Raw genomic sequence first — 25,107 nt, forward strand, 5'->3', positions numbered from 1 at the left:
GTGAACGTCGACATTCTAGGAATCAGCGAACTAAAATGGACTGGAATGGGTGAATTTAACTCAGATGATCATTATATCTACTACTGCAGGCAGGAATCCCTCAGAAGAAATGGACTAGTCATCACGGTCAGCAAAAGAGTCCGAAATGCAGTACTTGGATGCAATCTCAAAAACGACAGAATGATCTCTGTTTGTTTCCAAGGCAAACCATTCAATATCACGGTAATCCAAGTCTATGCCCCAACCAGTAATGCTGAAGAAGCTGAAGTTGAACGGTTCTATGAAGACCTACAAGACCTTTTAGAAGTAACACCGAAAAAAGATGCCCTTTTCATTATAGGGGACTGGAATGCAAAAGTAGAAGTCAAGAAACACCTGGAGTAACAGGCAAATTTGGCCTTGGAATACGGAATGAAGCAGGGCAAAGACTAATAGAGTTATGCCAAGAAAATGCACAGGTCATAGCAAACACCCTCTTGCAACAACACAAGAGAAGACTCTACACATGGACATCACCAGATGGTCAACACCGAAATCAGATTGATTATATTCTCTGCAGCAAAAGATGGAGAAGCTCTATATAGTCAACAAAAAATGAGCCACATTCCCCCTCAAATTCCAACTCTCATGTAATAAAAAGCAGTGTTCTTGGCATCACCCAAGTCACTCATTGACAGTCATCCTGGGCAGAACATAGCACTTTTTTTTGTATGCAAGGCTTCCCATTCAAAGCTCCAACCCCTCCATAAGCCCTAAGTTGATAAGTTTTCTTTTCCTGAAATTCAACACTTTTGGTGAAATCTTATGTTTTTCATTGCCTTTCTATTCATTAATTCCAAAAAATAATTTAGTACACATACAACTTTACTCAGTATCAATGAAACGATAGAGAAATAAATTATGATTAAGTACAACTTTTGGCCAAGATAACTATATGTCCACTGATATGCCTTTGAGCAGGATTGAATCTGAACTGTTTTCTCCCATCCTGACCCCATCCTCAAAGTATCTTCATGTATCTTTCTTATGCTTTTCTGTCACATCTTTCAGCATCTAAAACAGGACCGCTAGGAAGCTTTTAGTGTTAACTCACCAGATATCCTGAAGCCTATAGTTCTTTCTTAATCTATCATCTACCATTAAAAATTTTTATTTATTTCTTATTTTTTACTTAAAAATTGCTTTATTGAAGTACAGTTGCTTTACAATGTTGTGTTAGTTTCTACTGTATTCCAAAGTGAATCAGCTATACGTATACATATACATATACATATATCCTTCCTTTTTTGGATTTCCTTCCCATTAGGTCATCATAGAGCATTGAGTAGTTTCCTGTGCTATACAGTGTGTTCTCATTACCTATTTTATACACAGCAGGTTCGTGACATTGTATGGGAGCCAGGGATCAAGACCATCCCCCAAAACAGAAGTGCAAAAAGGCAAAATGATTGTCTGAGGAGGCCTTACAAATAGCTGTGAAAAGAAGAGAAAAGGAGAAAAGGAAAGATATACCCGTTTGAATGCAGAGTTCTGAAGAATAGTGAGGAGAGATAAGAAAGCCTTTCTCAGTGATCAATGCAAAGAAATAGATGCAAACAATAGAACGGGTAAGACTAGAGATCTCTTCAAGATAATTAGAGATACTAAGCGAACATTTCATGCAAAGATGGGCTCAATAAAGGACAGAAGTGGTATGGACTTAACAGAAACAGAAGATATTAAGAAGAGGTGGCAAGAATACACAGAAAAACTATACAAAAAAGATCTTCACAACCCAGATAATCACGATGGTGTGATCACTCACCTAGAACCAGACATCCTGGAATGTGAAGTCAAGTGTGCCTTAGGAAGCATCGCTACGAACCAAATTAGTGGAGGTGATGGAATTCCAGTTGAGCTATTTCAGATTCTAAAAGATGATGCTGTGAAAGTGCTGCACTCAATATGTCAGAATCTGGAAAACTCAGCAGTGGCCACAGGACTGGAAAATGTCAGTTTTCATTCCAGTCTCAAAGAAAGGCAATGCCAAAGAATGCGCAAACTACCACACAATTGCACTCATCTCACACACTAGTAAAATAATGCTCAAAATTCTCCAAGTCAGGCTTCAACAGTATGTGAACTGTGAACTTCCAGATGTTCAAGCTGGATTTAGAAAAGGCAGAAGAACCAGACATCAAATTGACAGCACAGAGTTGGATCATTGAAAAAGCAAGAGAGTTCCAGAAAAACATCTGCTTTATCGACCATGCCAAAGCCTTTGACTGTGTGGATCATAACAAACTGGAAAATTTTGAAAGAGATGGGAATACCAGACCACCTTACCTGCCTCCTGAGAAATCTGTATGCAGGTCAGGAAGCAATAGTTAGAACTGGACATGAAACGACAGACTGGTTCCAAATCGGGAAAGGAGTACATCAAGGCTGTATATTGTCACCCTGCTTATTTAACTTATATGCAGAGTACATCAGGAGAAAACGTGGGCTGGATGAAGCACAAGCTGGAATCAAGATTGCTAGGAGAAATATCAATAACCTCAGATATGCAGATGATACCACCCTTATGGCAGAAAGTGAAGAAGGACTAGAGCCTTTTGATGAAAGTGAAAGAGGAGAGTGAAAAGGCTGGCTTAAAACTCAACATTCAGAAAGCTAAGATCATCGCATCTGGTTCCATCACTCCATGGCAAATAGTTGGGGAAACAGTGGAAACAGTGACAGACTTTGTATTTTGGGGCTTCAAAATCACTGCAGATGGTGACTGCAGCCATGAAATTAAGTCGCTTACTCCTTGGAAGAAAAGCTATGATTAATCTAGATAGCATATTAAAAAGCAGAGACATTACTTTGCCAACAAAGGTCCATCTAGTCAAGGCTATGGTTTTTCCAGTAGTCATGTATGGATGTGAGAGTTGGACTATAAAGAAAGCTGAGGGCCAAAGAACTGATGCTTTTGAACTGTGGTGTTGGAGAAGACTCTTGAGAGTCCCTTGGATTGCAAGGACATCCAACCAGTCCATCCTAAAGGAAATCAGTCCTGAAAATATTCATTGGAAGGACTGATGCTGAAGCTGAAACTCCAATACTTTGGCCACCTGATGTGAAGAACTGACTCATTTGAAAAGACCCTGATGCTGGTAAAGATTGAGGGCAGTAGAAGAAGAGGATGATAGAGGATGAGATGGTTGGATGGCATCACCAATTCAATGGACATGAGTTTGAGTTGATGGACTGGGAGGCCTGGCATGCTGCAGTCCATGGGGTCAGAAAGAGTCAGACATGACTGAGCGGCTGAACTGAACTGATCAATAGTGTGTATGTGTCATTCCCAATCTCCCAATGCATCACAACCCCCAGTTTCCCCCTTGGTATGCATTTGTTTGTGCTCTACGTCTGTGACTCAATTCCACATATATTCATTAATATATGATATTGTGGAAGAGGAGAGTAAAAAGAGCCGGCTTAAGACTAAGTATTAAAAAACCCGAGATCATTGCTGCATGGCAAATGGAAGGGGAAGAGGTGGAAGTTGTGACAGATTTCGTCCTCTTGGGTTCCAAAATCACTGTGGATGGTGACGACTCCATCCATGACTCCAGCCATGAAATCAGAAGGTGAGTGCTTCTTGACAGAAAAGTGATGACAAACCTAGACAATGTGCTGAAAAGCAGAGACATTACTCTGCCAGTAAGGTCCATATTGTCAAAGCTGCGGTCTTTGCAGTTGTCCCATATGGTTGTGAGACTGGATGGTAAAGAAGGCAGAACCCCAAAGAATTGATGCCTTCAAACTCTGGTGCTGGAGAAGACTCCTGAAAGTCTGTTGGACAGCAAGGATATCAAACCAGTCAATCTTAAGGGAAATCAACCCTGAATATTCACTGGAAGGACTGATGCGGAAGCTGAAGCTCCAGTATTTTGGTTATCTGGTGTGACCAGAGAACTCATTGGAAAAGTCCCTGGTGCTGGGAAAGACTGAGGGCAGAAGGAGAAGCGGGTGTCAGAGGATCAGATGGCTCGACAGCATCACTGATGCAATGAACATGAACTTGGGCAAACTCCAGGAGATGGTGAAGGACAGGGAGGCCTGGTGTACTACAGTCCATGGGGTCACAAAGAGTTGGACACGACTGGGTGACTGAACAACAGTAGTTTGGTATTTGTTTTTCTCTTTTTAACTTATTTCACTCTGTATGACAGTCTCTAGGTCCATCCACATCTCTACAAATGACTCTGATTTATCTTCTCCTTACAGCTTTCTACCTCTACCACTGCAAACATTTCCCCAGCGTTCTTCTCAGAGCTGTCTTTACTTCTTTGTTTTTGAGGCTATAGATGAGGGGATTTGCTAGCGGAGTAACTATACCATACTGTATGGAGAAGATTAGCTCCAGAGGTGACCCTGAGGTTGGCATGAGATAACGGAGGAAAGCTGAGACATAGAAGAAGCTCACTGCAGTGAGGTGGGAGGAGCAGGTGGAGAAGGCTTTGCTCCTGCCTGTGGTGGAGCTGATGCTCAGGATGGTGGAAACAATGTGTGTGTAGGAGAAGAAGATCAGGAAGAAGGTACCAAAGCCATGTAGCAGTGTGGAGCCTGTCAGGACAGTGACATTGGCGGAAATATCAGAGCAGGACAAAGAGAAGAGAGAAGGCAGTTCACAGGTATAGTGGGGGATGATATGGTTCTCACAGAAGTTCAAGTTCATAGCCAGGGGGATATTGAAAACTGCATCCAGAAAACCCAGGCCCCATGAAGCCCACACCAGCCTCACACAGAGCTGGCCGCTCATCACCTGACTGTAGAGCAGAGGGTAGCAGATGGCAGCATAGCGATCATAGGCCATCACGGAGAGCAAGATTTCTGTCCCTCCAGTGTCAAACACAAAGAAGGCTTGAGTCAGGCAGCCCTCCTTTGAAATAGTTTTCTTTTTAGACAGGAGGTTCTCCAGGAACTGTGACTGAAGAGAAGCAAAGATCCAGGAAAGAGAGGTGACTCAGAAAGAAGTACATGGGTGTGTGGAGATGGGAATCAGCTCTGATCACCAGCAGCAAAATCAAGTTCCCCATCATGGTTAGGAGGTAAATCCCCATGAAAAGCACAAAGAGCAGTATCTGGACTTTGGGATCAGCAGACAGCCCAAGGAGGGTGAACTCAGTGATGGTGCTGTGGTTCCTCAGGGCCATTTAGAAAGAGTTTTTCCTAGAAAAAAATATAGCAATGTACCTGAAACTTCTCTTTACTACACCCAACTATGGAGAAAGGGATCCACTTTTATGTACTTATACCTGATTATTTAGATTTCACGCATGTCCTTATCAAATGTCTATAATGTTTGCTTCCCTTTCTAGTGTTCTGTTTCAAACAATTATTTTTCCATAGGTGACATTCTGTTTTAAAGACACTGAAGAAATTTGCTAATTTGTGCAGACTCTGAATTTGTTCTGTCTCCTTCAGCTGGCACTGCTTTATCAGCAGTACTCTGTGCATGTTTTGTAAATCATGGCAGAGTTGCTGGGAAGCTGTTTCAGCCTTTGTCTTCTCTCCCGTTTTCCGATCTTCTACTCCAAAACCCTTTTAGAATCCATAACTTCCTAATAATATCATTTTATCTTTCTTTAGCTTTTTATTGTTGACACTACGCATTAACACCTATTGTCAATTTGACTCTCTGGGACAAGATTAAAAGATGACAGAGTGTGACTCTGTGTGCATGTATGTGAGTGTGTGTGTGTGTATCTGAATTTTGGATATGTGAAGAAAGGATAAGGAGGATATTGCTGAGTACCTTCTGTGAATTAGAAATTTGACTATCATAAATTATATAACTCATCCAAGTCCCCAGTCTGTATACCTCAATTCTATAAAACCTCAAGACACTGGGTCTTTTTTTTTTTTTTTTGTATGGTCATGATTTATCTATTTTTATTTGCTAATTTATGGGATAGAAAATCCATATTTCTTTTATTCTTCACATTTATATTTTAAAATTTTTAATTACAGGATAATTGTTTTACAGTATTGTGTTGTTTTCTGCTGTACAACATTGTAGAACAGTCATAACTATATATTTCCCCTCCCTCTCGAGCCTCCCTCTTCCACCCCATCATCACAGAACCCTGAGATGAGCTCCCTGTGTTATACAGCAGCTTCCCACTAGCTGTCTGTTTTATACATGGTTGTGTATATGTGTTAATGCTACTCCCTCAATTTGCCCTACCCTCTCTTTCCCCACATCTGTTCCCTATGTCTGGAGACATCAGGTCTTTCTACCATGCAGCAACTTTCACTTAAGGCTTGACTTTCATTTGGTGATCATTTTGCAGTATATACAAGTATCAAATCATTATATTGTATACTTGAATATAATAAAAGGTTTTGTGTTGTATTTCAATTCAAATTGTCATTTTCTCATTTAATTTCATAAAACCTTCTGGGTAGATTTTTATAACCTAATTTTTCTAATGTAGAATGAGAAGTATGTGAATATCTTGTCTTTACCAGAGTGAATAAGTGACTACACCAGGATTTAACCTATGTCTTCATTATTGTTCTCATCTGGCACTTCTGCCTTCCATTTTCTTATGTTTTTCTTAAATATGCTGATTCTCCTCATGAGGCAGCCATTGAAGTGCTCCAGCTGGGAGAGAGAACTCAGCATTTAGCTGAAAATGATGAGCTTGCTGACAGCATCCAGTTGATGCTTTGAAAACAACTGCAGCTTTAGCGGAGGCCAAACCTCCCAGGCAGTCAATGACTGAGCATACCTTAGATACCACATTTTGACCATTTTTGCTTTGTCTGAGGGTCAGTCATTGCCCCAGAGCTCCCAATCCATCCAAGGGTTGGATAATCCTTGTCAGGTCTGTACTTGTCTGAAACTCTCCTTAGATGATTCTGCTTTCCTTCCCTCTTTCCTGTTAGCAGTGTCATATCTGGTCTGAAGGCTTTTTCCAGCCCAATTCTGTTTTCTTCCTCTTTGTCTTTCACAGGCTCCTCTCCCCCACTCTCATGCAATACTACTACTATCAAAATATCTGTTCTGGAAGGACCTCAACAGATAAACTTCCACTCTGTGCTAATTCATTAGCTCACCCACCATAAGCAACTCCCTTTATTTTATGCCTTTGCTGAATCACTGTCTTATTTTGGCACTTAATTGTTAGAATGTATATGGCACATTTCCTTCTTTTCTTTTTCCTTCCCAAGCAATAATACTACAGTTCCTTGAAGAGAGTGTTATGCTGTATATTACTTTGTATCTCCATGCCATAACTCTTGGTCCAGTGAAAAGCACATATGGTTGGTCTTCCATAGCAAATATGTTGAATAAAAAATGAAGTGAATTGGATAGACTGTTTAGCTAATTTCTTTGGGAAAGATTGAAGAATCATAAGCTTGATAAGGATTCAGCACTAAGAAGACAACAAAGTGGGAAGCCAAGAATGGTATATGTGTATGTACATGTTTGCGTGTGTGTACAGCTTGTCTCAGTTTTGTGTAACCAGTAGTGTACTTAACATATCCGATGCCTACCGGCCCATTTCAGACCATACTGGAAAGGCTGTTAAAGCCTATAACATTCACTTGGTCATTCATTTTTTTCTGAACATTAATTTATTCAGTTTATTTATTCATTCTTTCTTAAATCCTTATGACTATGAGTCATAGCAGAACTTAGATCCAGATTGTATACGTTTGCCCAGTAGCTGAATTTGCAGTTCAGAATGACCTAAATTAACTGATTCAGTGAACAATGAGAGCAACTTGCTGAAAAAAATCTATTTTAAGGAGTCTCTCTCGTCTGTGAATTTAAATCCTGTCAAAGTGAGTACTTCCTCTACTGTCTTCACTAGCAAAATAACAATCACAACAAATGACAATAATTTCTATCATTATCTTGTAGAATTTGAAAATGTCTCCAAGTGTTTGGAATTTTCTGGATGAATTAAGTGGATAATTGCTTGTATCATTCTAGACTGACTTTTTAAAGTACACCTGACCACAGTGTTCATTTGTGTTTCTAACTCTATCTTCTGCCAGATTCTGCAGAAGATATCAGGGAATTGTTATCTGAGGGTCCAGATCTGAAAAACTTTGGTCCTGGAAGGTGGGCCTATGTGCTGCAGCAATAGGGCAGGAGGCCGGCTGGGTGACGTGATTCTATTTGTTTATGAAACAGTCCTGACACAGACCTTTTTATGGATGAGACACAGAAAACTTACAAAACGTTCTTAAGGTCATAGAGATGTAAGACATAGAGTTGCAGTTTGGGCTCAGGAACCTGATATGTGTCCAGCTTTGTCATATTCTTTGTAAGGAAATAGGTGTCTAGGTCATTCCTTGGAGAAGGAGGTCTGTAACATATAACATGGGGTACCTAAAGTCTTGTTACCCTTACATGTATTTAAGTTTTTAAAATGTTGGTTAATTGCATAAATACTGGGGTTGATCGAATATTGAAAATGATATGGAGAGAGGCTCAATATTTCCTCTATTCACTGAATGTGGGAGTATTCTTCATGACCAAATGCAGATGGGGTGGAGTAGGAATTGAATACTTAGTAAAAAGTGGCAGAAAGACCACTGGTGTCTAGACAGGCACCTGGACAGGGAAATGGTGAAAGTTGGAGGAAACTTGGAACTTTTTGAATTCAGATATTTCCCTCAAACCTGTTTAGACTTCTACCTCTCTCTATCCGTGTGCTTCACATCATCAGTATTTGTTGGGGTCAGAGGGAATTATTAATAAGAACAAACTGAACTTTTTGTAGTATGTGTGGTGTGACATCCTAGAAGAGGAGGGTTTCATATGAGTTATCATTATCTGCTGTTTAATATGTTCTTTGGTGTACCCTAATCTGCTCTGGTGAACTCTCGACCATCAGCTATCTACTCTGGGTGGGTATACTTTCCCCATCGACCTTGCCCATTACACTTCCACCTGCTGGTCCCAGGTTTCATTGCACTGCTGGAGCCCAGGCCAGTGTGGAGCTTGAACCCAAGATGTAAGATGTGCCTGATCCCAAAGTCAGCATAACTAACTGAGGTTAGAGATTCTTCCCAAGTGTCTCCTCAGAGTAACCAAGCACAAAGGCCTCAGTGTATGGAAAATGTGGTCCTAGGTCAGGGAGCTCGATCTCCAGCAGATAGACAGTTGGTGAGAAGACAGGAAGAGAAGGGTGGATTAGCTGAGGGGAAGACAGGGACTAGGAAAGAGAGAAGAAAAACTTGAGAGCAACCGTAGCAGATGTTACCGAGTTCCAGGCTCTTCTGACTCAGATTTCCTGTCGCTCTGGTCTTTTCATGGTGGGCTCTCATCTGCACTGTGATGGTTTCTCTGCCTATGGGAATCAGTATTTCTGTAGCCTACTTATAGAAAAGGCAAGACATCCTTTTTTCTTTTTGGTTAGAAATCATACTGAGAGCAGAAAACTGGCACCCCAGAGTATCTTCTTAAAGGCAGAGGCTTCAAGACATGTATCCTCTGAGCTCTGAATTTGTCTTGGCTTTCTCTGCTACAAATTACATGAGAAGACTATCAGTCCTCAACAGAAGATATGTGAAGAGTGCCTCTCCAGGGGACTCAGGTTCAACCATTTAGACTTCTCTTTATTTGGTTTCCTCTCTGAGTCTAAATGTAATCATACGAGAATTTGTGATATGAGTGACTCACATATAATCCTTCAGAGGGGTACATATAATCCTTCAGAAGGGTACATACAGATTAGGCAATCAGTAGTTGGCTGGCTAAGCCTGGAATCCCAGATGGAGGAACCAATATCTTTATTTTTTAAAAAATATAATTGACTTAGTTTCAGGTGTAGAACTTAGGCTAATGCCTGTTATTCCCTGAAGTCATAGCCTGCCCAATTTGAAACTCATTAACTAGACAAGTTGAAATTTGTAAGGGCCTCAGGTGATTCTTTTAAGTATGGTCTTTTGGAGCTTCTGTGTTGAAGTTACGGCCTAGGATGAGAACTCTGTCCCAAAATATAGCACCTGCCATATTGAATATTCATGCTAAAAGAATTTGAGAAATGGTGCCGGAAGCCAGTGTGAGGAATCCTGCCCGTGACAAGGTCATGAGGAAGGAAGCTGACATACGCAAGGCGTGCTCAGATTCAGGGACCCCTCTGGAAATTCCTAAGCATGTACCCCAACAAAAATCTGCCGGCTTTTGTGCTCTGCTTTTCCACTCTTCTGACATTTTCTGGAAAAAGTCAATTCAGGGCTTTAGTCTTCTGCATTTGAAAGAGTGTTTCAATCCAAAAAACCCTCTGATGGCTTTCTAGCCTGCCTGCAGGACTCCTACAGCTGCGCATGTGATTGTTTGAGGCCTCCTGACCGCAGGAGGCACAGGAAGCTTAAAACATCCTAGGAATGTAGGAGCTTCCGAGGAGTCAAAATCTGTTTAGGACTGATTAAAGGTTTCATTTGTTGAGTCAATATTTGCTGCCAAATTTTCACATCCTTTAGTTGTAGATATAGTTAGAAAAACAAGTAGTAGACCTTGTGTTAGCAACATTAGATCTTTGAGTTAAGTACCTTCTTTGTTATATCCCACTGCACCTTTGTTCTATAGAGATGTAACTTTAATGTTAATGCTTTAAGGAGATGTAGATTAAAGAAAAACACTTCAGGGGAAACAAGATTAACATTCATTAAGGAAGAGAGCCAAAAAGTGTTAACAAGCCTCTTGGCCAGAAGATAATGTAAATCACCTGAGACCTTTTGTATACCAAATGATGTATAGAAAGAGCCTGAGCTGCGAACGCTACATAATCTTGTGTTACCCATTGATCTCTGTGTTTTATCAAAAGTATAAAAGGCCTTCTGAACAATAAAGAATGGGGCCAGGGGCCAGTTTCTGGGGCCAGGGGCCAGGGGCCAGCTTCTCCGGGCCAGCTACTTGGACCAGCTTCTCTAACTAGTCTCCCGGCCTGGTTTCTTGGGACTCTGGCTCCCCCCGTGTCTCTCTCTCTCTTTCTTCTTCTCTCTCTTTCCCTCTCTCTGCTCTTTACTTTAACTTCAGGCTGAATCTCCACCTGGAGCGCGGAGGCTCGCCAGGTCTACTTACTTGCCCCGCGGGCTGTTAAGACCCGCGAGAAAGGGAGCTTAAGGCGAGGCACCCTTAGATATTCAAGCGGGCGCCGGTGGCCCAACGTAGATGGTGCAAATTCCTTGTCTGGAATTTTATTGGCCTTCCGCGTAAACCAAGCTATTCAGCCCTCTTCCTCCACTTAATCTTCTTACTACACTATAGTTTCTTAATCTAATCTTACATTAATAAATAAACAAGTCTTTCCACGCCGACGCCTTCCACCCTTCGAATTCCCTGGATCCACCGGGGCTGGACCCCGGCAAAATGGCTTGTGCAGGAGAGACTTTCTGATTTTCTCTGAAGCAGATCATAAAGCCCTCATATGAGAGGTGCCCTACCCAACCTGGAGGAACGGGTCATCCTTATCTCCAAAGATGAAGAGACAGAGGAACCTGAATGAATTGGCCTTACTAATCACATTCTTCCACTTCAGTTTACTACACTTAGCTCACCTTTGTCCTATGATATCTTTCCATGACTTTTCAGTCTTTCCATATATACAGTTAGGTTTGTACCCTTAATCAAATCTCCCCATTACTGGAGGTGTTAGCTAACACTATGGCAGTAATCATAGAACAATATATGTGTATAAAATCAATACATTTTACACTTTAAATCTGCACAGTGATATATGTCAATTATATTTTAAAATAGCTGAAAAAAATCACTTAGGTTTACCTGTTTCTTCATGTCTTCATTTCCTTATGAGGCTCCCATGTCACGTAAAAATTAAATAAATCTGTATGCTTGTCTCTTGTTAATCTGCCTCTTGTTACAGCAGTCCTAGTAATGAACTTAAAAGGGTAGAGAAAAAAGGTAGTTTTTCTCCTAGTAAGTGTAAATATACTATACTAATTGACTTCAGAATGCATGGAGTCATACAGTATTTAGGGAATTATCTAGTAATCTTTCTTCTTTTAATCTTCAGAAATTCTAAAGACCAGAATTCAAAAGAGACAGAGACAATAAAGAACCTAGTCACAACACAATTCCCTTGTTATAATTGCTACATTCTCACCTAGTTATAAATTTGTCTTTCAAAGTACATAAATTAAGATGTAAAATCAACATATTATAAATATTGTCTTACAGTATACTAGACAAATTCCTTTAAAAGGCTAAGCTTTAAAACAAATATAATTGTCATTAAAATATATTATTTGGCACAGTTATTGTTTTGAACAGTTATAACATTGAAAACAGATTTAGAGCTCACTAAAATGTATATTCTATATACACACATACACAGATTTTACTGAATACAGATTTGATGTCCTAGAGGAATATGGACTATAGAGAAAACGATTTTGGATGTGAAGATTTTCAAAAAAAGATAAAGAAACACTCTCCTTTGCATGTTATGCTTGAGGTAGTGATCTGCTTTACCTGAGTGTATCCTCAAAGTTCTGATAACATATTGACTTTCATTGTGCTTTTGTGAACTGCAAGATAAGAAATAGTCATGAACACCTAATGTTCCTATGTGACCTTCTGCTGAGGCTCTTATAAAATACTGTTATTTTGGACAGTAATTCAGGCAAGACTGTTTCTAGTACTCAAGCACATTTTCGTGTTGGTCAATTGACCATTTCCTGTGGCAACTCATTTGCCTGTATTGGAGAAATGAAATTTAAAACAAAATCTCCCAGTCCAGAAAACTTCTCCACAAAGGTAGAAAAGAAAGAAAATACTTTTATTGATGAATAATTACCAATCCAGATTGTAACGTGCATCAAAGAAAATCTGCTAGATCATACAGAAAGTCTCATTTATTTATATAGCTGAGCAGATACGATTTGTTACATACTACTTCTTGAGATAAATGATAACTAGTCACCAAGTAAGAGGATTTAAAGCATCATTTGCTACTCATAGTTCATCTCAGATTCACATGGTAATTGAGGTGGCCATCTCTGTTTGCTAATTGGCTTTATCTAAAGGAAAAATAAACTTCTCACATCGATAAGACAGTTTTGGAGGGAGGCACGTATTGCATTCACTTGCTTTCGGGTCCTTGAGAAACACATTCCTCCATCATAAAGCTGGTAAGAAGCTTATTTAACTTTTAAAAAGATTTGTGTGCATTTTAGAGTCAGAGAAAGAACTTAAAAATTTCCATAGTAAATGCTCTAAGAAGAGGGTGGGAGGAGAAGTCTCCTGTATTTTCACAGGGAAAAATAAGCCTCTTATTTTTAAGTTGTATTTGCCCTTACACCTGTCACTGTTCTCCAAAATCAAGCCCTATTGCAGAAACTTTGCAGAATGTGAAGGGCCCTTTTCCACTCAGACTATTTTGGTCTTACTTCCATGGCTGCTTAAAAGGCTGTAGATTTTCATCCCTATCTTGCTTGTGTAACCCATAGCCTGGAACATGCAAATAAAGAGGAGAACAGAATCAGGTATGATTTTCTACTACTGTATATCTAGGTGAAACTTGCATCTTTGAGGAAGAAGGTATGATAAATTATGGAGGCACCTTTTTCATTTGTGGAACTGATGCATACCTAAAGTCATCACTCAGCTGGTGTGGCTGTTGTGGTATGGGAGACTGTAACCCATGATTTACTAACTTTCACAGAAGGGTAGGTCCCACTATCCCTGGCATGAATGAAGCACCATGATTTGGGTAAAATTTCCATGAAGTGAACTTGCAGTCCTATTAGCTGAAACACTTGGTTAACTCTTTAGAACAAATTAGTAGTTGCCTTAATTCTTTATAATCTATTACTGCTGATTGGTCATGAGAAATATAGTCCTATTGATTCACATGGCTCTAGATTTTACATTGGCTAACCAAGAAGGAGTAGGGATATAAACAACAAGGGTACTCAATCTATTTTCCTAAAGCATTTGTCCTCCATGATAAAGCACATCCAAAAAGAAGTTGACCAGTGGTAGTATACTGAAAAAATAGAGCACACTAGAGATCTCCTCAAGAAAATTAGAGATATCAAGGGAACATTTCATGTAAAGATGGGCACAATAAAGGACAGAAATGGTATGCACCTAACAGAAGCAGAAGATATTAAGAAGAGGTGGCAAGAATACTCAGAAGAACTATACAAAAAAGATCTTTATGACCAAGATAATCACGGTGGTATGATCACTCACCTAGAGCCAGACATCCTGGAATGTGAAGTCAAGTGGGCCTTAGAAAGCATCACTATGAACAAAGCTAGTGGAGGTGATGGAATTCCAGTTGAGCTATTTCAAATTTTAAAAGATGATGCTGTGAAAGTGCTACAGTCAATATGCCAGCAAATTTGGAAAACTCAGCAGTGGCCACGTCAGTTTTCATTCCAATCCCAAAGAAAGGCAATGCCAAAGAATGCTCAAACTACCGCACAACTGCACTCATCTCACATGCTAGTAAAGTAATGCTCAAAATTCTCCTAGCCAGGTTTCAACAGTATGTGAACCGTGACCTTCCAGATGTTCAAGCTGGATTTAGAAAAGGCAGAGGAACCTGAGATCAAATTGCCAACGCCCTTTGTTTCATCGAAAAAGCAAGAGAGTTCCAGAAAAACATCTACTTCTGCTTTATTGACTACGGCAAAGCCTTTGACTGTGTGGATCACAACAAACTGTAGAAAATTCTTAAAGAGATGGGAATCCCAGACTACCTGACCTGCCTCCTGAGAAATCTGTATGCAGGTCAGGAAGCAATAGTTAGAACTGGACATGGAACAACAAACTGTTTCCAAATCAGGAAAGGAGTACATCAAGGCTGTATATTGTCACCCTGCTTATTTAACTTCTATGCAGAGTACATCATGAGAATAGCTGGGCTGGATGAAGCACAGGCTGGAATCAAGGTTGCTGGGAGAAATATCAATAACCTCCTGTATCAATAATATGCAGATGACACCACCCTTATGGAAGAAAGCAAAAAAGAACTAAAAAGCCTCTTGATGAAAGTGAAAGAAGAGAGAGAAAAGGCTGGCTTAAAACTCAATATTCAGAAAACTAAGATCATGGCATCTGGTCCCATCATTTCATGGCAATTAGATGGGGAAACAGTGGAAACAATGAGAGACTTTATTTTTTGGGGCTCCAAAATCACTGCTGCTGCTGCTAAGTCACTTCAGTCATGTCCGACTCTGTGCGACCCCATAGACGGCAGCCCACCAGGCTCCCCTGTCCCTAGGATTCTCCAGGCAAGAACACTGGACTGGGTTGCCATTTCCTTCTCCAATGCATGAAAGTGAAAAGTGAAAGTGAAGTCACTCAGTCGTGTCCAACTCTTTGCGACCCCATGGACTGCAGCCTGCCAGGCTCCTCCGTCCATGGGATTTTCCAGGCAAGAGCACTGGAGTGGGGTGCCATTGCCAAAATCACTGCAGATGGTGATTGCAGCCATGAAATTAAAAGATGCTTGCTGCTTGGAAGAAAAGTTATGACCAACCTAGACAGCATATTGAAAAGCAGAGGCATTACTTTGCCAGCGAAGGCCCATCTAGTCAAAGCTATGGCTTTTCCAGTAGTCATGTATGGATGTGAGAGTTGGACTGTGAAGAAAGCTGAGCGCCAAAGAATTGATGCTTTTGAACTGTGGTGTTGGAGAAGACTCTTGAGAGTCCATTGCACTGCAAGGAGATCCAACCAGTCCATCCTAGAGGAAATCAGTCCTAAATATTCATTGGAAGGACTGATGCTGGCACTGAAACTCCAATACTTTGGCCACCTGATGTGAAGAACTGACTCATTTGAAAAGACCCTTATGCTGGGAAAGATTGAAGGTGGGAGGTGAAGGGGATGACAGAGGATAAGATGGTTGAATGGCATCACCAACTCAATGGACATGAGTTTGAGTGAACTCTGGGAATTGGTGATGGACAGGGTGGCCTGGCATGCTGGAGATGACTAAGCGACTGAACTGAACTGAACTGAAGTAATTTTAGAAATTCATTTCATGTTTAGCAATACTGGTTTTTAAATGTTGTATAATTTGTAACCTACAAAGGTGAATTACAAACTCTCTAACCCAGATTTAAAATAAGAGTGCATAATGAAAAAGGAAATCATGTGTGCAAGATATAGGAAATATATGCAGATTCAAATATAAGATGTATTACCTTCAAGTGACACTGCTGTAATATTGTGTGACTCATATTCATTCTGTAAGTAATCCCATTTTTGCCTTTAAGTAAAGTGATTTCAACACTTGCCTTTAAAAACTCCAGGCCCTCTAGATGCTTGTCAGAGAAATCTCAGTAAAATGAAAAGCAGATAATGGTTCTTACCTTTTAGTTACAGAAAAGCAAATACTATTCTATGTGAAATGTGTCATTGTAAGGCTGTGGAACTTGAGACACTGCTGCTCTGATACATGAATGTAACCTTTAATCTCCAAAAGGCAATAATTTCAATAGACTATCTTATTTCATGGTATGTTGCCTTGGAAATAAAATTTAGAGTGACATTCTGCTTCTGAAAGTTAAGAGGTTTTGATATTCATTCCTTAAGGCAGAGTAGGATAATTGGAATCCCTTTCTTCTGTCACTTGCTGTAGTTGAGAACAAAATTCATGAATATGCTGGATTTACTTCTCAGAGGGTTTTAGTCTTGTCTTATTTAAATTGAGCAGTATCAAGAACTCTAACAGTGTTAATAACCTTGGACCCAATTATTTGGACTCTGAGAAATAAGAGGGAGAAATAAGCGTGAGAGAAAAGTTCATGCTCAAAACTGGTTAATGCAGTATTGTTTACCACAGCAAAACTCTGCCCTCGATACAATTTGCAGCAACATAAGAAGTAAAGAAGCTGGTGTTGTGGTAAAAGGCTGAAAATATGTCTAATATAGTGGAATTTTCACATTAGATTTCGGGGGTATACTTAATGATGCACGTGTGCATGCTCAGTCGTGTCTGACTGTTTTGCAACCCTGTGGACTGTAGCCTGTCAGTCTCCTCTGTCCATGGAATTTTCCAGGCAAGAATACTGGAGTGGGCTGTCATTTCCTACTCCAGGAGATCTTCCTGACTCAGGGATCAAATCCATGTCCCCTGCATTGGCAGGCGGATTCTTTACCACTGCACCACCTGGAAAGCCCATACTTAGTGACACTGGATAATAATTGAAAATTGAAAGTAATGGGAAATGTTTATATCATTCTTGGTATAATGATAGAGTTAATGATAAATGTATCAGAGAATGCCTACAAAAACATTTTTCTGTAGAACACATTTAGAAGGATAGAAATAAAATTATTTCTGTGTTACAGTTTTAGTTAGGTAGTTGATCTATTTTAATATTTTATTATTTAAATATTTACACAGAAAATGTCAATTAGTGTTAATTCAGTTCAGTTCAGTTCAGTCGCTCAGTCGTGTCTGACTCTTTGTGACCCCATGAATCACAGCACGCCAGGCCTCCCTGTCCATCACCATCTCCCAGAGTTCACTCAGACTCACATCCATCAAGTCAGTGATGCCATCCAGCCATCTCATCCTCGGTCATCCCCTTCTCCTCCTGCCCCCAATCCCTCCCAGCTACTGTTAATTAATAAAATATAATTCAATAATCATTTATAATTTGAGTAAAAAATAAAGTGTATCAAATTTTAAATGTTTTAAAACATCCATGACATATTTTTATTCTTACTCTAAATTAGTGGGAAAAATTTAGTGAAGACATAGCAACAAAAATTGAGTAGGCATTTTGTTTCATATAAAGTAAAATGTTAAAAATAGCAAAACATAAGGGTCTTCAAAAACATTTAGTGAATCACAAATGAATATTACATGTTTGATGAAACTTATTAAAATATGCCAATACAAGTAAGATAAATTGGCCAAAGTCCCCCAAAGAAGCAAAACAGGGACATAGATTGAAAGTGAAACAAAATGTTAAAGTGGGCTGAAACATATTTACTTTGTGTGAAAAACTTAAGTTTGGTAATTGTATAAAAAGTGTTTTGCAAGAAGAGTTGATAATTGGCAAAATGGCTTTTAGGCAAATATCTTTTAGGTGAAAAGTTGAAGGACTTCTGCAGAATTTGTTACTGAGTCTGAGCTTGCACTCCTTGCCACATGACAGGCCAATAAATTGAGAGATGAATTGCTGAGACAAGGAATAACAACTTTATTTAGAAAGCCAGCAGACCAAGAAGATGGTGGGCTTGTGTCCCAAAGAACCATCTTCCCTGAGTTATTAAAAGAGTTCAGGCTTCATTTATACCACAAGGAGAGGGAGTCAAGTCAAATATTTCCTTGTTCCAGTCAGCTTCCTGAGTGGATGTGTTTAATTTCTTCTTCCCTGCAGTCATTGACAGATGGCTCTGGTCAGGATATTTCCTGTGAGCTAAACAAAGGTATTTTATTTTATTTTATTATTTTTTTTTACTTTACAATTCTGTATTGGTTTTGCCATACATTGACATGAATCCACCACAGGTGTACATGAGTTCCCAACCCTGAACCCCCCTCCCACCACCCTCCCCATATCATCTCTCTGGGTCATCCCAGTGCACCAGCCCCAAGCATCCTGTATCCTGTATTGAACCTAGACTAGTGATTCGTTTCTTACATGATAGTATACATGTTTCAATGCCATTCTCCCAAATCATCCCACCCTCTCCCTCTCCCACAGAGTCCAAAAGTCTGTTCTTTACATCTGTGTCTCTTTTGCTGCCTTGCATATAGGGTCATCATTACCATCTTTCTAAATTCCATATATATGTGTTAGTATACTGTATTGGTGTTTTTCTTTTTGGCTTACTTCACTCTGTATAATCGGCTCCAGTTTCATCCACCTCATTAGAACGGATTCAAATGTATTCTTTTTAATGGCTGAGTAATACTCCATTGTGTATATGTACCACAGCTTTCTTATCCATTCATCTGCTGATGGACATCTAGGTTGCTTCCATGTCCTGGCTATTATAAACAGTGCTGCGATGAACACTGGGGTACACGTGCCTCTTTCCATTCTGGTTTCCTCAGTGTGTATGCCCAGCAGTGGGATTGCTGGGTCATAAGGCAGTTCTATTTCCAGTTTTTTAAGGAATCTCCACACTGTTCTCCATAGTGGCTGTACTAGTTTGCATTCCCACCAACAGTGTAAGAGGGTTCCCTTTTCTCCACACCCCCTCCAGCATTTATTGCTTGTAGACTTTTGGATCACAGCCATTCTAACTGGTGTGAAATGGTACTTCATTGTGGTCTTGATTTGCATTTCTCTGATAATGAGTGATGTTGAGCATCTTTTCATGTGTTTGTTAGCCATCTGTATGTCTTCTTTGGAGAAATGTCTATTTAGTTCTTTGGCCCATTTTTTGATTGGGTCATTTATTTTTCTGGAATTGAGCTGCATAAGTTGCTTGTATATTTTTAAAGAAAGGTATTTTAGCTTAATGCTCTTCATTACCTGGGAGGCAGGGTTCCTAGAGATGGATTATTATGTATAATTAAGCTTTTAGGCAACATCCCTTTAACGGTTAACTTGTAATGGAATACAAAGTTTCTTCTGTGTTACAAAGGTAAATTGAGGGTCCTGGGTGGGCACAGAGACACAAAGTGGGAGACATGGAGAAAGAGAAAGACTAAAAGGATTCCTGATGCTTTTAAGCCCTCCCACCCTAATTTGAAAGAAGTTACCACAGGCTTTGTGTAGGAGCATGTTTCTGTATTTTGCTTCATTGTAAAGTCCAGAAAAAAAGTTTTTCTTCATTATCAGTCCCAAGCACTGATGCAATGAATTTCTTAGATCCAGACTTATTCTGGGACAGACAGAAGTTCCACTTTTGACAGTTGTTTAATCATCTCCCTCTCTAGACTGATTCCTTCTTTGATTATTTTTAACACTATTTGCTCTTACTGAACCCTTTCCCTTTCCACATCTCTCATCATTCCTTCTCTCCACATCACTACAACTTTAATCCCTTTTGTGCTGTATTTTTGTAGTAGAAGTAGCATATTTATAAAGGTACTAGTGTGAAAGGAAGAATTCTAAACATAGCCCCTCAAAGTTCTCATTCTCTGGTTATCAAACACTAATTTAGAAACTGCTGCAAAGGGATTTTGTAGATGTAATTAAAGTCCCAGATTAGTTGATCTTAAAATATGAGAGAACTAAAATACAAGATTATACAGGTAAGCAGAGTATTATCTCCAGGTGTAGAAGAGAGGAAAGGAGAGTGGTTCATCACATGAGAAGTACTCCATATATGCTGGCTGTTTCGAAAATGGAGATTGCCACTTAAGAAGTGAAGAGACTTCTGAAATTGAAAGCAATTCTCATCCCACAGGCAGCGAGGATTTGGTGACCTCAAACCTACAGTTTCAAGGAGCTGAATTCTGCCAAGTACCTGAATGAACTTGGAAGCAGATTCTTCCCTGGAGCTTCTAGGTAAAAGCCCAGCCCAGCCAACACCTTAATTTCAGCCTTGTAAGATGCTAAACAGAGAACCCAGTGGAATCCACTGGCGTTTTTGACCTAGAGAACTGTACAGTATTAATGGGTGTTATTTTAATTTGATAAATTTGTGATAATTTATTATGGCTGCAACAGAGAACAAGTATACCTTCCCTGGTGGCTCAGTGGTAAAGAATCTGCCTGCAGTTCAGGTGACACAGGAGACTGGGGTTTGATCCTCAGGTCTGGAAGATGCTTTGGAGGAGGACATGGCAACCCACTCCAGTATTCTTGCCTGGAAAATCTCACGGACATAGGAACCTGGTGGGCTATAGTTCATAGGGTTGCAGAGAATGGGATGTGACTGAATGAGCATGCACCAGGCATACACCTGGCAAATTGCAACTCCCGTCTGTTGATCATATTTATTTACTTATGCCTGTCTTTGGAGGCACTGCCCCATAACGGGCTTGTGCTCTACCCCATAAAGCCCAAGTCTTTGTTTTTCCTTTTTCAGAGTTTCAGGATTTTTTATTCCTGGAAAAAAAACTCTCCCCCCACCAGACACATCAATTCAAACACAAAATTGAGAACAAAAAATATTTCAGAGTTTATCCTAATATGAGTGATTTTCAAAAATGTGACTCATAAAGTGACATGTCATTAACGAAATCTAGGACACTGAGGTTTTTCTCAGTCATATGTTCTGTCTTTGAGTAGGACTGATTCTGAGCCATGGCAAGGGAAATAGCTCCTACACTTTACCTTGATAATTTTGAGAAGGGAGAATCAGCAATGCACAGTGCTACATGTGACAATAGGAAATCAGGAACTTCTTAATGTCAATCTTTAGATTTCTTGCAGTTCTCTTCTGCATTCCCTTCACTGTCTGTCTCTTCCATGCTGTCTGAGACATTGTAAATATTTTAGAATCATTCTTCTCAGAGCTGCTTTCACCTCTTTGTTCCTCAAGCTGTAGATGAGAGGATTCACCAGGGGGATGATTACACTGTACTGTATGGAGAGGATCAACTCCAGAGGCGAACCTGAGGTTGGCATGAGATAACGAAGAATGGCTGAGCCATAGAACAGGATCACTGCAGTGAGGTGGGAGGAGCAGGTGGAGAAGGCCTTGCTTCTGCCTGTGGTGGAGCTGATGCTCAGGATGGTGGAGACAATGCGGGTGTAAGAGAAGAAGATCAGGAGGCAGGTCCCAATGGCGTGCAGGAGGACAGAGGAGAGCAGCATTGCAGCATTGGTGGAGACATCAGAGCATGAGAGGGGAAGGAGGGAAGGCAACTCACAGGAGTAGTGGCGGATGGTTTGAACCTCGCAGAAGTCCAAATCCAAAGCCAGGAGAATGTTGATGAGTGCATCCAGAAAGGCCACGACCCAGGAGCCCCACACCAACCTCACACACAGCTGTTTCCTCATCACCTGTCTGTAGAGCAGAGGGTGGCAGATGGCAGCGTAGCGGTCATAGGCCATCACTGAGAGCAGGCAAGCCTCAATCCCGGTGGTGGCAAACACAAAGAAGACCTGAGCCATGCATCCCTCTACTGAGATGACTTTCCTCTGGGACAGGAGGTTCTCAAGCATCTTGGGTACAGTGACTGAAGAATAGAAGAGGTCTTGAAAGGAGAGATGGCTCAAGAAGAAGTACATGGGTGTATGGAGTGTAGAATCTGTATGGGTCACAAGTATTATCAGCAGGTTCCCCAGAACAGTCAGAAGGTAAATCATCAGGAACAGGACAAAGAGCAGAGCCTGGATGTGGATGTCGGCAGACAGCCCGAGGAGGATGAACTCCTTGATGCTGCTGTGATTCCCTGTGGCCATTTATGGTCACTGTTCTTCAGAGAAAAATTAGGAAGAGGACTGAAATTTCTTCTTTCTACAGCAGTTTCCAGAAGGCATTGTTCTGTTCTCTTTCCTTACAGAGTCGATCCTTGAACAACATGGGTATGAATCATGGCAGTCCACTTATATTTTTAAATAAATAACTTTTGGGTCAAAATAAATAAGTAGAAAAAAGTAAAAAAAAAAAAATCTAGGGGATAGAGTTTCCGGAACTGGAGATATTTTGATGATTTTGCTTGGAGAGTCAGGATGTGAGATAGTGAGGTTTGACTGAGTAGTAGAGACTACAGTGTGGCTGAAGTTTCTGATCACTGGGGAGATTTTTGGGGTTATTGTTGTTGAGGTTGCTTCCAGAACTTTGTTAGCTCCTAAATAAAAGAGTAAAAGAAATATGCATACATGTTAAGAGTACTCCAGTTTATCGAGTACATTTTATTTGTCAACATTATTTTGGTTACTTTTATAGGCATTTTAAATCTTTGAATTCTCATCACAACTTTATAAAGAAGTATTTTTATCTTAAAAAAAATAAATATAGTACTTATGTTTTCATTTTACAGACCTTTAAATTAACTAAGTATGAAGAAAAGATTTATGTTAGATTAGAGATCACAATATGTGGACTCAAAAGAACTAGTCTTGAGTTCTAATTTAACTGTTTTAGCTTCCTGCCATTGTATGCCATTTATCAATGTCATTTTTTAAATTATGAAAACATGATAACACATTTACAGGAGACTTGGAAAATACTGAACAAAGTTACGTATAGTTTTACTATATATTACAATTAAAAAAAATAGATAAGATTTTTAGTTGGAGTTTCAATATCAAACTCTCAAAACCTAATAGAATGAATATACAGAGAAGTAGAAGGATATAGTAGGTCTGAAAAGCACTGTGAATCAATTCAACATAATTAAGATTTATACAGTTTCTCCAACCAGGGGATCAAACCCAGGTCTTCTGAATTGTAGGCAGATTCTTTACTGTCTGAGCCACCAGGGAAGCCCATAATTTTCACACAACAGTAGGATACAAATTCTATTCAAGTTCTCATAGACTACAAACTAGGAGACACTGGAACATATCCAGGGACAAAACTTTAGGTGCAAACATTTGATGATCTAAAGGTATTGAAATCATACAGAGTCTATTCTCTTATCTCTGTAGAATTAGAGATCAATATCAAAAGATATTTAAAAATAATGCACTTATTTTCAAGTGCAATGTGACATTTACCAAGAGATATCTTTGACCTAGCTCAAAGTCATTGATTTTTGAGGCAGAGATCACAATACTCAGATTTTCAACTTGTGGGAAGGTGTGAGGGTGGTTGCTGCCCCTAACTCCTGTGATGTTCAAGAGGCAATTGTATGTTCCTTCCTCTGTCTGATCTTCATTTTCATAGCCCTCATATCTGCCTTCACTGGTTCCATGGAGTTGTTTTCCCTGGCTTTCTGCTGGGCTATCTGTGAGCTCTGAACCTGCCCCACAAGATTTTTCCCAATAGGATGAAATGTGAGGATATCATCCACTCTACAGGCCTACCAGAGAACTGCGTTTATGACTATATTATACCGTCTTCTTTGTCTGAGCCCTTGTATTCCACAGCTTTCCTCATCATCTTTTAGGGATTCCAACAAACCTCCAGGAGAGGTGCAGATCTCCAGTCACCTTTATTACCTGGTCTTTACTGTCCATTTAAAACTGATTTATTAACTGATTAATGGTATTAATAGCATGTTGTGTTTGGGTAGCAGTTTATCTTATACAAATGACTTTCCCATGTTTTCTACTGTGGGGTGTGTGTTTGTGTGTATGTATTATGTTTGTGTGTATATGATGGATGGTGAGAGAAGACATTGAACTCATTTCACAGGTGAGAAAATTTAAGCCCCAATATTATCTAACTTGTCTAGATCCGCACACGTATTAGTTCTTTCAACAGCAAGGATTTAAATCTGCTTCATTTGGTTGTTAAAGGCTTTTCTTCTATACCACTTACTTAGAGAACAGGCCAAACTCTTTAGTTGCATTTCAAAGCATTGATGACCTATGGATTCTCTTGATGCCCCACTGCTGAGGTCAGATATCTTTGCTTGTTTCTGATCACCCTGTGAACCTTCCTGTTTTTCTCTGACTTGGTTCAAGCTGATATATTTTGTGGTGCTCTTGTTCCATGAGTTCTTTGAACAGTTACTGCTCATTTCTCACTTAAACCTCTGTGGAAATAATTATTAACCCCAGTTTTTTGAATGAGGAAAATAAAGATAAATAAGCAAATTCAAGATTCTAATTTACCTTCTTCTAGTCCAGGGACTTAAAACCTTGTCTGTTTCCCTTTGATATATAACACTTCATCAACACACTGTAAGTTTTTCCATCATCTGTATTAAAATCTTCATCACTTAGTGATATGTGTGTCATTTTTGTCTCTACAATCAGAGTGCAGTTTCTACAATGACAGGGCAGGAATTGGGCTGTTAGTTTCTATGCCTATAGTCACACACAGACAGATCAAAATGTAATGAACCTGCAATCAACTATTGTTAAATAAAGACAAAAATTAAGAAAACTGGACAGATTATGTAGCAAAAACTCTTGGTGATTATTTCCAAGCCCAGATGTTCAAGTTGTAGTTCAAAGAACTAATCAGTGTGGGGATATAGGCAAGTTAGATAATATTGGGGCTTAAATTTTCTCACCTGTGAAATGAGTTAAGGGCATTAAGGGAGCCTGAAATTAGGAGAGAAAGGGAGGAGGTAGATTGTTTATCTCCTTTTGTATAAT

At 39.8% G+C, this 25,107-nt stretch overlaps 1 protein-coding gene and 1 pseudogene across 1 annotated transcript; both read right to left on the reverse strand.

Annotated features, from left to right (window-relative positions):
- Window positions 1-4,264: 4,264 nt before the first annotated feature.
- LOC138438211 (olfactory receptor 8S1-like) lies at window positions 4,265-5,183 on the reverse strand (annotated as a pseudogene).
- A 16,156-nt stretch (window positions 5,184-21,339) lies between these two features.
- On the reverse strand, window positions 21,340-22,296 carry LOC138436328 (olfactory receptor 8S1-like). The gene has a single exon (XM_069581956.1). It carries the CDS (start codon window positions 22,294-22,296, stop codon window positions 21,340-21,342), a length of 957 nt encoding a protein of 318 aa, XP_069438057.1.
- Window positions 22,297-25,107: the final 2,811 nt, after the last annotated feature.

Source organism: Ovis canadensis, chromosome 3 (assembly GCF_042477335.2).
Source record: "Ovis canadensis isolate MfBH-ARS-UI-01 breed Bighorn chromosome 3, ARS-UI_OviCan_v2, whole genome shotgun sequence".
NCBI lineage: Eukaryota > Metazoa > Chordata > Mammalia > Artiodactyla > Bovidae > Ovis > Ovis canadensis.

What these genes read in the sequence shown, in the direction of transcription:
- LOC138436328 (XM_069581956.1), bottom strand. Translation starts at nt 22,296, where the DNA reads ATGGCCACAGGGAATCACAGCAGCATCAAGGAGTTCATCCTCCTCGGG.